This window comes from Tetrao urogallus, assembly GCF_951394365.1.
Source record: "Tetrao urogallus genome assembly, chromosome: 15".
In the NCBI taxonomy this organism is placed as follows: Eukaryota; Metazoa; Chordata; class Aves; order Galliformes; family Phasianidae; genus Tetrao; species Tetrao urogallus.
This window is the reverse complement of record NC_136828.1, coordinates 14,024,679-14,039,707: the sequence shown is the minus strand read 5'-3', so window position 1 is coordinate 14,039,707 and position 15,029 is coordinate 14,024,679. Positions and strand designations below refer to the sequence as shown.

Sequence of the window (15,029 nt, the reverse complement as noted above, 5' to 3'; positions counted from 1 at the left end):
TAGAAAAACTTTTTTTTTTTTTTTTACATAAAAATAGTTTGGTGCATTTTGATTTTCCTGTCTGTTCTTTAAACAGAAAAGATTCCAAGTTAAATTCTACAGAGAAAAAAGATGGAAAAATTCAAAATACAGCTTGTATTTGCATAGGACTGCTTTAGGTAACTAAACAAAGGTGTTTCTCATGCAGCAGCTAAAAAGGAAGATCACATACAAAAGGCAGCTGTAATGTTTTTATTGGTTTTAGAATTCTATCCAACTGCAGAAACTGCGCTCATAAAGGATTCAAACCATGACAGTAGGTGTGGGGTGGGAGTAGGTTAAAATCACCCTGTTTATCTAAAGGTACAGACTTATTTCAGTAGCTTAATAACAGAGCTGAAAGGTGCTAAGTTCTCACAGGACTTCATCCATTTCTGCACGTTGGCTGGTGCAGCATTTGCACTGCCTGTCTGCTGAAGCACACACCACGCGACAATATCTGCCACGGTGAGTTCGCTTCCCACCAACCACGATGTCTTGCCCAGGGCAGCATTCATGGATCGCAAGACTGCTCCTTTTTCTTTACTGCTGCCTTCTTTGAGCTGGAAGATGGCTGTGTCAACCCAGCTGTCAATCAGAGTTGAAGTAATGGCATTGTACTTCTGGCCGAAAAGGGAAAAGAGAAATCTAGCAATGTTCCCTTCTCCTTCAATTGGGCACATTGTTTGAATGCTGAACTTCATCTGAGGTTTTGGAACTGAAATCAAGAAGAGAAAAGTGATTACTGTAGAGAAGCTAAGTACATTGGTAAGATTTATTTTGTTTCTGATGCCATCAGCATTTCTAATGTGAACTTGACAACAGTTTTTCAGTTTTCTTAGTCTGAATACTTAAACTAAAGCAATAACCTGGCATAAAAAAGCTCCCATTGGACTGCAGACTGAAAAATCTCTCAGCCAGTCTTTGTAGAAACTGTATCCACAGCATTGCTGGAGATGAGAGTTTCAAATAGCTGCCTTTTAAATGTCATTTGTGTTTTAATAGCAGTAACTCGGTTTTATTTCTCTGTTCCCACCACTGCTCACAGCTGTCAAAAGTTCATACTTGCAAGAAGAGCAGAGATGCTACCTGTCCATCACGTTATCAGCCATTTTACACCAAAGCATCTGTTCTATAGCACAAGTTTCACTTTCTGACCTATTGTATTCCTCTGGAAGATAACTTATTCTTACCATCCTTCCATATCAGAGTGAAGCCCAACTGATACTCATGGCGTGGTTGCTTCTTCATCTGCTCCCCAAAGCATTTCAGGAGTTTTTCTGGCACGCTTTTCACTGATGAATGTGTGTGAACGGCTGATAGTATCTTGTAGCGCTCACAGAGCAGGCTGTGCAGTACTAATAAGGACAGTGGGGGCACAGAAGGATTTGCATTGATTACGATATCTTTCAGGGCACCATAATCCTGAATAGAAAGGAAAAAACAGGTAAGACGCTTGCCAGATGTATATAGCCATGCATGTGTTTAAAACTCCAGGGGTAAACAAGTTTTGACACTTAAATCACCAAAAAATTTAAACATCTTCCTTCTTCAACGTTTATGGATATTGCAGTAAATTCTATCAAGTCTGAAGTCAAAATTTCGTGAGTTCTGGGGGCTCCAAGTCTTAACACCACCCTTCCACCCCTTCTGAGCTGACGGCAAAGAAACCACCCACCATTGTACGTGCTGAACTCAGCTTACCTTTCCAAGCATCAAGTCTAAATCCGCTCCATTTGTCGTCAGAGGAGAAGACTCATCATTTTGAATGACGTGAGTCACATCAAAGTCAGCATCAGGAGTCTGTACCATCTTTGAGAGCCCATCGACGGCGCTCTTCAGCTCATACAGGCGTTTCAGGATCTCCTCCTGGCGGGATTCAAGGGCTTGAAGCGACGGGTCGACTTCTTCCTAGAGGAGAGAAAGTCCCGTTGGGGTTCACTCAGCTCGGGGGCCACGTAGTGCACAGCTCGCCCGACCCTGAAAGCCTTCAGAGGTGCTATTCGCATCCTCATCCTTCACCGCGGAAAGGCGAGGTCTGTATCTGAGCTGCCTCACGTGCGTGCGGACGAGGTGAGCGCTGAGCTACGTCTCGAGTGTCGGAAACGCTCGTGGTTGCCCGCCGGCTGCGCCGAGCCGGCGCCGCGACTCTGCAACCTCCAACGACGTGAGAGGAAAACCTCCAGGCAGACAGCGCGCTGCCAGCCCGCCCGGGCCCTGCGCAGTCCCAGGCCGCTCCGCGCGGAGGGCAGAGCGGGGTGCGGAGCGCCGGGAGCGGAGGCCGGCAGGCAGGCGGGCGGGGAGCCCGCGGAACGCGATGCGGAGCCGGAACCCGGCGGAAGGGGGGCAACCCATAGGCCGGGCGCGGCGCCGCGCCGCGCTTCCGCCGCACGGCAGCCAGGCTCGGGCGTGCCGAGCCCCCGCTCCTACCTGCGGCGTGGCGCAGCGGTGCAGGCTGGGCACGCGGTACATGCAGGTGGGAAGCTGCTCTGCCGGCAGCGGGCCCGCGGCGCCGTGCAGCGGCTTCACCTTGTACATGGGCATGGCGGCTCCCTGCTCGGCGCCCCTCTGCGCCGTGCGGCGCCGCTCAGCCCGCCTGGCCCCGCCCACCCGCCGCGCCCATTGGGCTAGAGGGAGCACGTGTCTTTACGGACTCTCCCACCACCCAATGCTCGCTCGTCTCGTTTCCTCGCCTCCTTTCTATTGGCTGGCCCGAGCCAATGAGGTCAGTGACTCGGCAGGGAGAGACAGGCGCTGTTCCGGGCGGGGCGGGGCGGGGCGGGGCCAGGCCAGGCCTGCGGGCGGCCGAGGCGATCGGCGGGAATCAATGGAGGCGGCCGCGCCCTGGTGAGTGGCCCGAGGCGGCCGGGTCCTCCCCGCCCCTCCCGGGAGCGATTGCGGTCTCCTCGGCTTTTCGCTTCTTCCCCTCTCGGCTCGTGCGGCTCGGGGCGGCCGTGCGGGTTCCCGTGCCGCGCCGCCTCAGCCCGCCTGTCTCCGCCCCTCTTTTGGCAGCTCGGAGCCCGCGGAGGCCATCAGGCGCATCGACCGCGAGTCCGTGCACCGGATCTGCTCGGGGCAGGTGGTGCTGAGCCTGGGCACGGCCGTGAAGGAACTGGTGGAGAACAGCCTGGACGCCGGAGCGACCAGCATCGGTAACGGCCCTCCCGTCGGAGCTTCGCGTCCCCGCGGGCTCTCGGTACCGCCCGCATCTCGGCGCTCCGCTCAGGCGCCACAAACGTGGGGCTCGGGGCGGTTCTCGGAACGGAGCCGGGCCTGCCCTGCCCTGCCCTGCCCTGCCCTGCCCTGCCCGCACGCTGGGTGCGGTGGGTGCTGACGGTGCCCCGGTGCGGGGCTGCTGCTTCAGACTTGTCCTGGAGAACGGCCGTCGGCGGGAGTTATTCCAAGTACCCAACGCTGTGTTAACAGCTCTGAAAGACTTCATTTCTCGTGTTTGTAGATGTAAGACTTAAAGACCACGGGGCGGAGCTGATAGAGGTTTCGGATAATGGAGGTGGAGTGGAAGAGGAAAACTTTGCAGGATTAAGTAAGTTAAACGGCTTTCATAATTTACGTTTAGATGCTTTGGAGGTATATTTTAGGTGAGATAATGACTGCTGCTCTTTACAAATTCGAATGGGCTTCTGAAGTGCTCTTGTTGTATTTGCTGTAGTTCAGAAGCAGGTCTTGGTTTGCTTGTTTGCTTAAGTGGAGCAAAGAGTAGGTGTCATTGTGGAGGAGAATGTCCCAGAAACGTTCATCTAGATTTATTCATGGTGAGTTGTGAGTCACTGCTGAAGGAGCCAGACTTCATGGGAAGTAAACTACAGATAGAGTGCGTGCTGAATGGGAGCCGACTGCGTGCACGTGGCTGCCAAACCTTCCTCCTGCTAGTTTCAGCCGTGCGAAACAGGAGCAGAAGCAGCACTGTTTGACAAGTGCAACTGCTTGCTTTCTGCCTTATTTCTTCCTCCACATCACCATTAGAGACCTCTTTCACCACGAGTTACTGTGTTACTTGTTGTGCTCGCAGTGTTTATCCGGTAGGCAGTGAACTCCTCTGCTGTTCAGCACAGGGAAGGTCCAGGGCTGCAGTTTGTTACCTGGTGATGGGTGCTGGCTGATTGCGTAGAATTGAGCCCTCCTCAGGCTGTGGTTGTGGCACAGGATCCCATGCCTGTTTGCTGTATAACGTTGCACGGCATGGCCCTGCAGTTCTCCTGCAGAGTAAAATAGGTGGCAGAAGCAGCTGACCTGTGCTGCTCTGAGGCACCTTGTGGTGTGTGCCAGTCCTGCTGTATTGATTTCAGGTGGTAATTGTGGCACAGCAGGATGTGTGAGGATTTAAAAGTGAGCTTGTGAAGGGGAAAGGAAAGTCTTGTTTTGTTGCTATTACTCATTGTATGTTGAAAAGTAATTGCAGAAGTCTGGTATATATGGAAAATGTACTCATGTGGCCTAGTGTCACTGTCACTTGGAAGTGAAATCTATACTCTAAATATCTCTTTCCAGCTCTGAAACATTATACGTCAAAGATACAAGATTTTTCTGATCTAACACACGTTGAAACGTTTGGGTTTCGAGGTGAAGCTCTCAGTTCATTGTGTGCATTAAGGTATTAACATTGCATTCTTGCTAGTAGAAAATTACTTAAAACAACTGAAGCCAACTTTTCAGCTTACTGTTATTGATAAAATGAGGCTGTGGAAACTTGCTGTTACTGAATGTGAGCTCTGTTTTGTGTGACATCCTGAAGTCCTTTCCATCCAAAATCCTTCTGCAATTCTAAGCATCTGATCTGTCCTTTGGTGTACGAAACGTAGTGTTACTTCAGTATGCAGTCCTACATGCTATTTGCTAGACTGCTATTCATAAAAACTCTATTAAAATTCTTCCGAGGAAGACTGCAGGTTTGAAATAGCACAGCTTTTGAGCAGTCTGCATTAAGATTGTCGTGCTGTTATGTGTTAGTGTGAGGAATGTGGTGTCCAGCAAAACCAGACTTTATCTTTGAGCTTTATATGAGAAGAACGAGAGGGATACAAGTAAAGATGTTTGCATTGTAGGTAGGAAAATAGTATCTGTAAAGCAGTGTAAGTTTTTGGTTGTTAGTGGTGAAAGTTAGCTACAATGAAAAGTACACAAGTAGTATTTTCTATGCCTGATGAGACTGTAAGTAATGATTAAGAAAATATGATGTTCAGTGGGTAATTCTATTGCCTGCTTCCTTCCATCAGTGACGTTAGCATTTCTACTTGCCATAAGTCTGCAAAGCTTGGGACTCGTTTGGTGTTTGATCACAATGGTAAGATTACCCAGAGAGCTCCTCATCCACGGCAGCGAGGAACAACTGTGAGCATACAGCAGTTATTTCACACTTTGCCAGTGCGGCATAAGGAGTTTCAGAGGAACATCAAAAAGGTGAGGCAGCTCAGAAGTTATTGCAGGACTCTCACAGCCCTCCTCACTCACAGCTCGGTTCTCTGACGTTGATCAGGACGAGCATGAGTGAGTCTGACTTCGTTTGAGTGAGTCTGGCCCTAACAAGGAAAGTGTTCCCATGTGTTTTCTTCTTTTCTGTTTTGCAATGAATGCATTTGGAGGTGCAGTCTCAAATTTCAGAATGCTGAAAAGAAACAAAATTGCCATCACTTTTGTGTATTTTGACTCTGTGAATGCTACATTTGAAGTATGGCTGAATATCACTCTTGCAAATATGTCATTTGTTTTTAAGTACGTTATTTCTCACGCAGTACGTGTAATTGGTTTGTGAGTATTTAAGAAATAAATGGCACCACTTCTGGACATAAGGAAGTCTGTGTTGTGTGCAAATCTTGCAAGTGTTATCAACACAATGTTGTTTTACAAATATGTTTTGTGTGAGCGCCAACTTTTTCTGTCTTCATAGGAATATGCAAAAATGGTCCAGGTACTGCAAGCATACTGTATTATTTCAAAAGGAGTGCGGATTAATTGCACCAATCAAGTTGGCCAAGGAAAAAAAAGCCCTGTGGTATCCACTGCTGGAGGTCTTAACTTAAAGGAAAACATTGGAGCAGTATTTGGGAAAAAACAGGTATTCTGTTCTACTGACAAGAGAAGCAGTATTGCTAGAAATAGAAGTTTTTAAGACCTTCTTAAATAGAGGGGATGCAGGAAACCTTTAAAAATCATAAAGGGAGGTGGCAGGGGTTGACTCCTTGCACACCCTACAGATGGCAAAACTTGTTTTTCGCCTTTTGGTTTTGCTTAGAACTAGATTAGGTCATATGTAGGTAGCAGAACAGTCACATTTGAGTCAATAATATTGTTTCTCTGTCTATATTTGGTTTAATGTGAAGATCTGTGAAATAACTAAGGCAAATGTGGAGGTTTTCAGCACTCATCAGCCATGTTATTGTCTTCTGCTGGGCTGGAGTTGGCTGTTGGATGATCTGGCTTGGCTGACTTGAAAAAAAAAAAATTATCAAATGGATTTTAGGCTAATAAGTAGCAGTGCAATAGAAGAAAAAAATCTACACCTTTCACTTTTTTTTATTTTTCAGTTGCAGAGCCTGATTCCTTTTGTTCAGCTGCCTCCCAATGAAGCTGTTTGTGAAGAATATGGACTCAAATCTACAGACCTCCCAGAAAAGCTTTATAGGTAGTCAGAGAAGAAGAAACCACTGTTGTCAGTGGTGTTTTAAGATAATCCTAAGTCTTAAAAAAAAAAAAAATTAAAAAAGGAGGTGGGGTGGTTAATAGTATTAAAAATAGTTGTGATCAGCATAATCGGTGTTAGTATAGTGTTTGGAAAAGGACATCAACTGATTTTTGAAGAAGTGAGCTCAGGACTGAGGTTCTGAGGTCGGATGAGAGAGGAGCAGGACTGCTGTGCCTTGTGCCCCAGCTCTGTGTTGCTGTGGTCTGCTGCTGAATGTCACCTTGAGTGTTCTGTGGTTCGTATCTGTATGTCTTCAATAGTGTTACCGAGAAATGGTGTGAAATGCGTGTAAATCAGTGAATTATGCTTTAAAATGTGCTTTTTTCTTCTCCTCACCACATGTGAGGCTAACAAATAGGTGCATTGATATCTGGCCGATGCCAGTTCACAGCCGGCCTCTTCTGCTTTCAGAGCAGAAAAATGGCAAATTCTTTTAAATCAGTCAGCAGCTTTTTCAGTTTTCTGATACCTCTTTGGAGCTTAGCACCAAGCCTTGGTCAGAGAGGAAGCCGGGGGGGGAGAACCAGCCAGTGAGGTGTGGTACTGCGTAACGGTGTTTCTCCAAACCCCTATAAATCAGTTGTAACTGCAGTGGTCTGATTGAGGAAAAAAAATTAGCTTCCCTCTTCCATTTCCCTTAGTGGTGCTCCATTGTTGTTTCACAGTATCACGGGCTTCATTTCTCGCTGTGATCATGGCGTTGGGAGGAGCACTACAGACAGGCAGTTCTTCTTTATCAACCAGCGTCCGTGCGATCCAGCAAAGGCGAGTGGCTGCTTTATTTCTTTTTTTTTTCCTAGCAGCAATATTAACTTGCCTGGTGTTTGCTGCAGACCACTTGATTGATAACAGATGCACATCTTTTGTCTTGATGCTGTAAATTCCTTTCTTAAGGTTTTGTCTTCATCGGGTCTCTTTGTGTGAATAAAAGCTGAATTGTGTGAGATGAGATTTAGGGCCCTTTTAGTTTTGTGAGCAGTTAAATTACATCCTGTTTGAACTGAAAGATAAGAGTATCAGCTTTTACTGTTTTCCACCTCTACAGGTTGTCAAGCTTGTGAATGAAGTTTATCACTTATACAACAAACACCAGTATCCTTTTATTGTCCTTAGCATTTGTGTAGATTCTGGTGAGTTATGAATAATTTTTAGTACCTTTTTTGTAAAGGCTAAAATTGAATTGAGGAATAAATTGTAGTTATTTAAAGAGCATCGTTTATTTGGAGAACACTGTAACTTCTGTTCTATGACTTTCTCCACCCTGATATTTTTGGTCTGCAGTTGGTGAGGGGGAGATGGAGTTCAGCTGTGATTCCAATTTTTCCTTTTTCCTTTTTCTCTACTGTGAAGTAATTTCTTAGTGAGAAAAAGGAAATTTGTGTTTAGCTTAAATACAAGAAAACTTACATTGTGCAGAATTAAATCCTGTTTGCTGGGACGTTGGAAAAGTTTAATTTGCAGATACATTGTGAATGTTAACTGCAGTTTTGTGAAATTAGAGGGCAGAACAGCAGGGACTTTGATCTGAGGAAGGAAGGAGTTGGTTGGGCTTTTTTCCCCATGTGTAATGCAGTTGTTTTGCTTTTGACTTTTAGAATGTGTTGACATCAATGTGACTCCAGACAAGAGACAAATTTTGCTTCAAGAAGAAAAGCTTTTATTGGCAATTTTAAAAACTTCTCTGATGGAGATGTTTGGTAGTGATGTTAACAAACTGAACGTCAATCAGAATCTTCTGGACATTGCAGGTAGGACACAAAATGTGAAAATTCTGTGTTAACACATAGTAGAGAATTGAAAAAGTGTTGTAAATACCTGGAGAAGAAGTGGGGAAAATGTTTAGCTTTTAACTGATGTGCCTTTCAGGGCAGCTTTCTTTATGGGATCCTTAGTAATATTTTAATATATCAGCTTTCTTATAATAAAGGAAGACCCTAAGTTACCAATGCAACATTTTTTCTCCATAAAGTTGACTGTTGCATTAGCACAAAATTAATTAATAATGCCTGAAAGCATTTTCTCATTGATACGGGGGAAAGATTTATGTTGCTCTTTTCAGAGGAGGAGAAGGAGGATTTGTTTTTTATGATCTTGCCAATTTTTTCCTTCCTAAAACACAGAAATATCTGAAGTGCTACATCTGATTTTAACTTTAATTTAAAAACTGTGTGTATATTTGTGTGTATTCCCATGACAAGTGTCATGGAGCACATCAGAATGCTGAAGAGCTCATGATCTAATGAAAAAGGCTCAGTGAGGATTGTTGGACAGAAGCATCCTTTATTTAAACATCCTCCTGAAAGAATGGTTGAAATCTCATAAACAGAGATTGAAATTTGAGTACAAGTTTCTCTTTGAATTTTCAGCTTGGATTCTTTTATGATAACCTCAGAGATCATTGGTTCCCCTGTCACTGAATAATCTTTCAGGGCACTTTTTCTATGCTAACAGCTTTTCATTCTCACTCTTTTCAGTGTAAACTCTTCTAATTTCCTTTCTGTGTATAGAATCAATTCCAGCCTCAGGCTGCTACTTTTAGGCTTATCTCTGTTAAAAGACACATCAGTCTGACAATTTGAGAGAATGAAATCCTCTTATTATCTATGAATAACATGCAGTACAAGTATCTGTCCATGCCAGCTCCTTAATTCCTTGCCCACACGTTCTTATAGCAGCCGCTGAAGTGGAAGAGTTATTTGCTTTTCATTGTCTTCCTACCAAAAATAGGAGTGCTGACTGGACTGACTTATGTTGCAGTTTGAAAAGATGCTCCACATTCACTCTCCTTAAGTTTTTTAAACACATCCCTCCTTGCCCACTGGATAGCAATGCATTTCAGCCCCTGCTCAGTCAGCTTAAGGGCACTTTGGAGGAGCTTGCTGCTTTTCTACTTCTCTTCCCTCCCTTCACTATAGCGCATCGTTCAATTTATGTTGAATTAGTTTATAACTTATAATCTTGACTTTATTTGTTTATTATTTTTAATTCTCATTTTGTTAGGCAACCTGAAGGTCCCTCATGGAGACGCAGAAAAGCCCTGGGTAGAAATGTCACATGGCTCCGAGACTGAAAGTCCAAGCAGCGAAGGAAAAAGAGCGATGACTCTTTCCAGGTTAAGGGAGTCGTTCTCTCTCCATCAAAGTGAGAGTTATTTCCAAAGCCCTAAAAAGGTAAAACAGAGACACAGCTCCACTAAACAACTGTCACTTGATACCATTTTGAGTACTGTGAGGACTCGAAAGGCTGTTTTGAGTGAAGATTCTGAGAGTTGTCGTGAGACCAAGTCAAAGATGTCAGTTCCAAGGAGATATTTGAGAGAAGTAGAAGAAAATACAGATTCTGGATTCAGCAGCACTTCTGGATCAGATGCTGGATATGACACTCCAGAGGCTGGCAGCTGTGTCATTGGTGAAACTGTAAATAATCCCGTTGAAGAAGAATTCTGTAGCTCAGAAGAACAGCATCAAAGTGAGTGTCGTAAGACTGATGGACATGGTGAGAAATCATTGGAAGGTGACATTCAGGTCTCGGGCACTGAACATAAATTAAATGGAGTGAATGACTGGAATAAGCAAAGTAACTTACCTCAAGAAGCCAGTAATTCTTTACCAAGAGTAAAATGTTTTAGAAGTGAGGCAGATGGCTTCAAGGCAGCTGTACATCCTGAAGTGAAGAATACCAGAAACTCTATGCCGTGTGTTGATGTACTGGTGGAAGTTAAAAAGAAAACCGTGCCGCTTGAATTCTCTATGAAAGCTTTAGCAGAAAGGGTAAGAAAGATTGTACAGCAACAACAGAAGTGTACAGAAACACAAAACTACAGAAGATTTAGAGCAAAAATTAGTCCTGGAGAAAATAAAGTAGCAGAAGATGAATTAAGAAAAGAGATCAGGTATTTTTCAGCTTCTTAACTTGAATTTGCTAATTAATAACAATAGCTAAGGAGAAAAAATAAAAACTGTCTGGGAGGGTGAGAGAAAGGCTTACATCTACATTCTAATTTTGGAGATGCCTTTTGTCCAACTCATTATGCCGTTATATCATCCATTTGGGCAAGCAGTTTTACCTGGCAGAGGTCTGCAGTTGTTGGAACTCAGTGCAAGCAGAATGTGGAAGAAGACACTAAAATGAGGGCCAAAAATATCATAGATGTGGCTCAGCTAAAATTTGTAATCTGCAGTGCAAGCAGAGAAATGTTACGACAGGTCTGTGACACTTAAGAGATTGCACAGCTCGTATTTCTCCTTCATTAATTTGAAATTTGATGAGATGTGGTGGTGAAAATAAGTTGTCTTCGATGATCACTGGGCAGTAACAGTGTATGATTTGTGAATTTGGGGTATTAAATAAGGTGAAGAAAGTCTTCTCTTTGCACAAAGTCAAACGTGTCAGCTGGTTTGTTTTAGGAGCATGCTGCTGCCTTTGTTACTGTATTTGCACCATCACCATCCTGCACGCTTCTAATTCTCTTGCCATTAGTGGCTATGTTTAAAATGGGTGAACGTTGGGCAAATCTTGTCTGAGGTATGGATTGTTCTCTGCCAGACGTGGTGCCACCAGTCAGTGCCAGGTTCTGCATTCATATCCTGCTTCCATTAGACTTCATGTACACATTTTCCATGTAAAGTTCTACAGGGGAAAAAAGGATGTATTGAAGTTTTGTACTGACGTGGTAACTGATGAGGCTTGTCTTGTGATTTGCTTGTATTTTCTATATGCAGTAAAGACATGTTTGCAAAAATGGAAATCATCGGCCAGTTCAATTTAGGGTTTATAATAGCCAAGTTGAATTCTGATCTTTTCATAATTGACCAACATGCTACTGACGAGAAATACAACTTTGAGATGTTACAACAGCACACGGTTCTTCAAGGCCAGAAGCTGATAGTGTAAGTATTCTCAGTGTTTTAACAATTCTATCACTTTAATGCAATGTTTTAGAATGATATGTATGATCTTCCTTATTCAGGTATTTCACACATTCAAGACATTTACAGCAAGAGTTATTTTTATATTCAGTGTTACAAAGAATCAGTCTTTAGATAAAATTTCCAATAAATTGCAGTAATTGTAGCTGTGCAGCCAGTGAGTGGTCAGTGAGGTTTCACAGCAGGATTAATGTCAGCCTCAGTTTGGTGAGTGTGGTTGTGGAGTGAGGAGATTGGAGACGGTTATAGGCACAGGGAATGCTGCCCAGTTAGTTTTACTGTGCTGAGTAATGCTTGGAAACAGTGCTCTGCTCATGGTGTGGTTTGTTGCTGTTAGTTTTTACGAAGCAAGTGAGATGCTTTCCAAGAGAGTCGTGCTTTTGGTGTCAGAACCTTAAGCACTCTGTGTTCCATACCCACGCAATGCTGTGTTTTTCTCTTTCAGGCCTCAAAACCTCAATTTAACTGCTGTAAATGAAACAGTATTGATTGAAAACCTGGAAATATTCAGAAAAAATGGGTTTGACTTTGTGATAAATGAAAATGGTGAGTTTGTGCCAGAATTACTTTATCCCAATTTGCATACAAAAATCTCTGAGCAGAAAAATTGAAATGATTTATCATTGCATATATCCTTTTTGTGAGGCTTACCATTTTGTAGTCTTCTTATGCTGTTTATGAGAACATTGCAGACTACCTCTCTTTAAAAAAGTTGTTGCAGACTTTATAGTCACGATATGGAGTTTGGGTTTGTGACAGAACGTGCATCTCCTGGATGTTTTATATTGAAATGTTTTTCCTGTCCTCTTAGACTCGTGGGTCCCAGTTAAGTACAGGTAAATGGTAAACCTTGTGATTTTAGACTAAGATAGCACTGGTGAAATATCCTGTGGCTTTCCTTACTGCTTCAGCATCGACTCGATGTGTACTGATCACATGAACTGTGAGCTCCACGCTCCTACAACGCAGGGTAACGCGTATTTCAGAGCTTCCTGGGGGAGGACTGTGAAAGCCTTGTGTGCCAGCACTTCTGGCACTTGGGAAGTCACTACAGATTGTCCTGTATCTTTTGCTTCAAAATCTCCAATTTTTGCCCAAAATGCTATTTATAATCAAGTTTTTACGAAATCTGCTTTTTGAAATTGAACTGTTTGTCATCATGAGTTTTCAAGCAGTTTCTTGTCAATTAGAAGAGAGTATCTGCTGGACTGCTTTGGTTAGCTGTATATCTCATCAAAAGACTAAAGTGAAATGTTGGCACACAGGCAGAAGACATCAATGTATCGAAGTAGTTTCTCTGTTTTTCCTCTTAAGAAAAAGTAATTTCATGTAATGTTCTTGTTTCTTTATTAATTATTGCAAATCTTTCAGCTCCAGTTACCCAGAGAGTTAAATTAATATCCTTGCCAACAAGCAAAAACTGGACATTTGGTCCTCAAGACATAGATGAGCTGATCTTCATGTTAAGTGACTGCCCTGGAGTCATGTGTAGACCTTCCAGAGTCAGACAGATGTTCGCTTCTCGAGCTTGCAGGAAATCTGTAAGTACAGCTCAAGCTCGATGTTTGTTTTCAGATAAGAACTGTATTTTCTGGTGTATTACACATGGCTGTATCTGCATGTATATTGCAGGGGAAGTTTCTTTACTACTAGATTTCAGCAGCTAATATTCTTACTTTCATTCCCTGTCTTTTTCTCTAGTGGGGCTTCAGAAGGATCCTGGCCATTTTATATTCTGGTTTAAGCTAGTGCATTTCTGAACATACTTGTTTTGATCAACTTGCAGGTCTTTTTCCTTCTAATGTCTTGCACAAGACATTATTTGCTGCAGTAGTAGAAGTACCACTGTTATCTGTATGTCAGTTGTCAGCGCGGAGTAAGAAAATACTGGTTTTGTTTTTTACTTTATTTGCAGGTGATGATTGGAACTGCTCTGAATGTGCAGGAGATGAAAAAACTGGTTACTCACATGGGTGAGATTGAGCATCCCTGGAACTGCCCCCACGGAAGGCCTACGATGAGGCACATAGCCAGTCTGGACTTGATCGCGGCCGACTGACTGTCAGCTTCTCTTCTGTGACGCTTCCCACGGCAGCAGCTCACTGCTGTCCCAGGCTTTTATCACGGCTGTCTGACTTGGACTGAAATACGTAGCCGGGTTCCACCTCTGACAGTAAGAAGTCATTCAGCAGTCTCGTCCTTCTGATCAACGGTACTGACATAGAATTCGTGTGAATATCAGCTTTCATTGTGGTTTACTTTATGTATTACTTAATTTCGTAGTCAAGGTTTTTAAAATAAATGTCGATGTGTATACGTGGGGACCCAGAGGGGGCTACCATCGTTCGCTGCAGCTACGGTGATTCTTGAAGCGTGATGTTCCCGACTCTGAGAACGGCATCAATCAGGTGTTACCGCGTGGCTGCTGCCTGGGATCACTTCAAATTAAAGGCAAACCATCCGCAGCTGGAAATGCAGCGGGTTTCTTTCTTAGGTTAAACCTGGGTTTCATTGGTAATTCCTTCAAGCATTAATATTACATTTAATGATTATCTTACTGCCGTCTGTGCTTAATGTTCAAACAGAGTAACCATCCAGCATATTGAATTAGCTCTATTGCCATTTACGTTCCCACGTTTTTCACAAAGGGATCCTCCTTTTCAGAGGACAAACGGCGAGCAGCCGGCGGGCTGCGACCACAGCTGCGTGCACACGGGAGGCCGCGCTGCCCGCAGGGCTTCTGCCGCCTTCCGCCGCCTCCCGCGCCGCCGCTCGGCCCACAGCGCGGAGCCGCCCCACGCGGCGCAGCCGTTTGCCGCGAGGACGGCGGCTCGGCTCCGCTCCTCTCGGCTCCGCTCCTCTCGGCTCCGCTCCTCTCGGCTCCGCTCTGCTCTGCGCACGCGCAGCCGTCGCCTTGGTTTCCTGGCGCTGCTCTGGCGCCGTCCGTGCCGCGCTCCGTTTGATTCCTGTATCGTAAAGCTGCGGTCGCTGATTTGTGGGGGGAAAAAAAGTGTGGATTTGTGTGAGCACAGCGGTTCTCGCTGTCCCGGAGCCTTCCTGTAAGCGTTGCCTGGCGGAACGGCCTCGTTTCCGTGGCTGTGATGGCAGGTTAGGCTGCGCTGAGCCCCGCAGGAGCGGAGCGGTGGCTGTGCGCGCGGCTAAGGCGGCTTGGCCTTCACGCGTCACTGAATCCGGGCCCGAAAATCCTCCCGGGTAAACGGGCAGCTTTGTGTAGCAAAAAGAAACCTGCCGGGTGCTTTGGAGGCTGAGCCCGGGTCTGAGCGCCGCAGAGCGGAGCTCCGAGGACTCGCCGTCATCACGGTGAATGCGGTGAGGGAAGGCGAGGTGCGGCGGGCTGTTTGGGTTTTGCATTGCATAGAGAG

The 15,029-nt window shown here is 44.7% G+C and overlaps 2 protein-coding genes across 2 annotated transcripts; one reads left to right on the top strand and one right to left on the bottom strand.

Moving 5' to 3' along the window:
• Nucleotides 1–350: 350 nt before the first annotated feature.
• AIMP2 (aminoacyl tRNA synthetase complex interacting multifunctional protein 2) lies at nucleotides 351–2,562 on the bottom strand (the record flags this gene model as incomplete). Its single annotated transcript, XM_079543011.1, has 4 exons — nucleotides 351–736; nucleotides 1,212–1,443; nucleotides 1,723–1,929; nucleotides 2,449–2,562. The coding sequence occupies 4 exons, from the start codon at nucleotides 2,560–2,562 to the stop codon at nucleotides 351–353; spliced, it is 939 nt and encodes a 312-aa protein (XP_079399137.1).
• PMS2 (PMS1 homolog 2, mismatch repair system component) lies at nucleotides 2,561–13,883 on the top strand (the record flags this gene model as incomplete). The annotated part of the gene is made up of 15 exons (XM_079543123.1): nucleotides 2,561–2,865; nucleotides 3,031–3,170; nucleotides 3,476–3,562; nucleotides 4,528–4,630; nucleotides 5,253–5,436; nucleotides 5,924–6,091; nucleotides 6,561–6,658; nucleotides 7,384–7,483; nucleotides 7,764–7,848; nucleotides 8,314–8,466; nucleotides 9,719–10,610; nucleotides 11,440–11,607; nucleotides 12,092–12,192; nucleotides 13,018–13,187; nucleotides 13,562–13,883. The coding sequence occupies 15 exons, from the start codon at nucleotides 2,561–2,563 to the stop codon at nucleotides 13,703–13,705; spliced, it is 2,898 nt and encodes a 965-aa protein (XP_079399249.1). The 3' UTR covers nucleotides 13,706–13,883.
• Nucleotides 13,884–15,029: the final 1,146 nt, after the last annotated feature.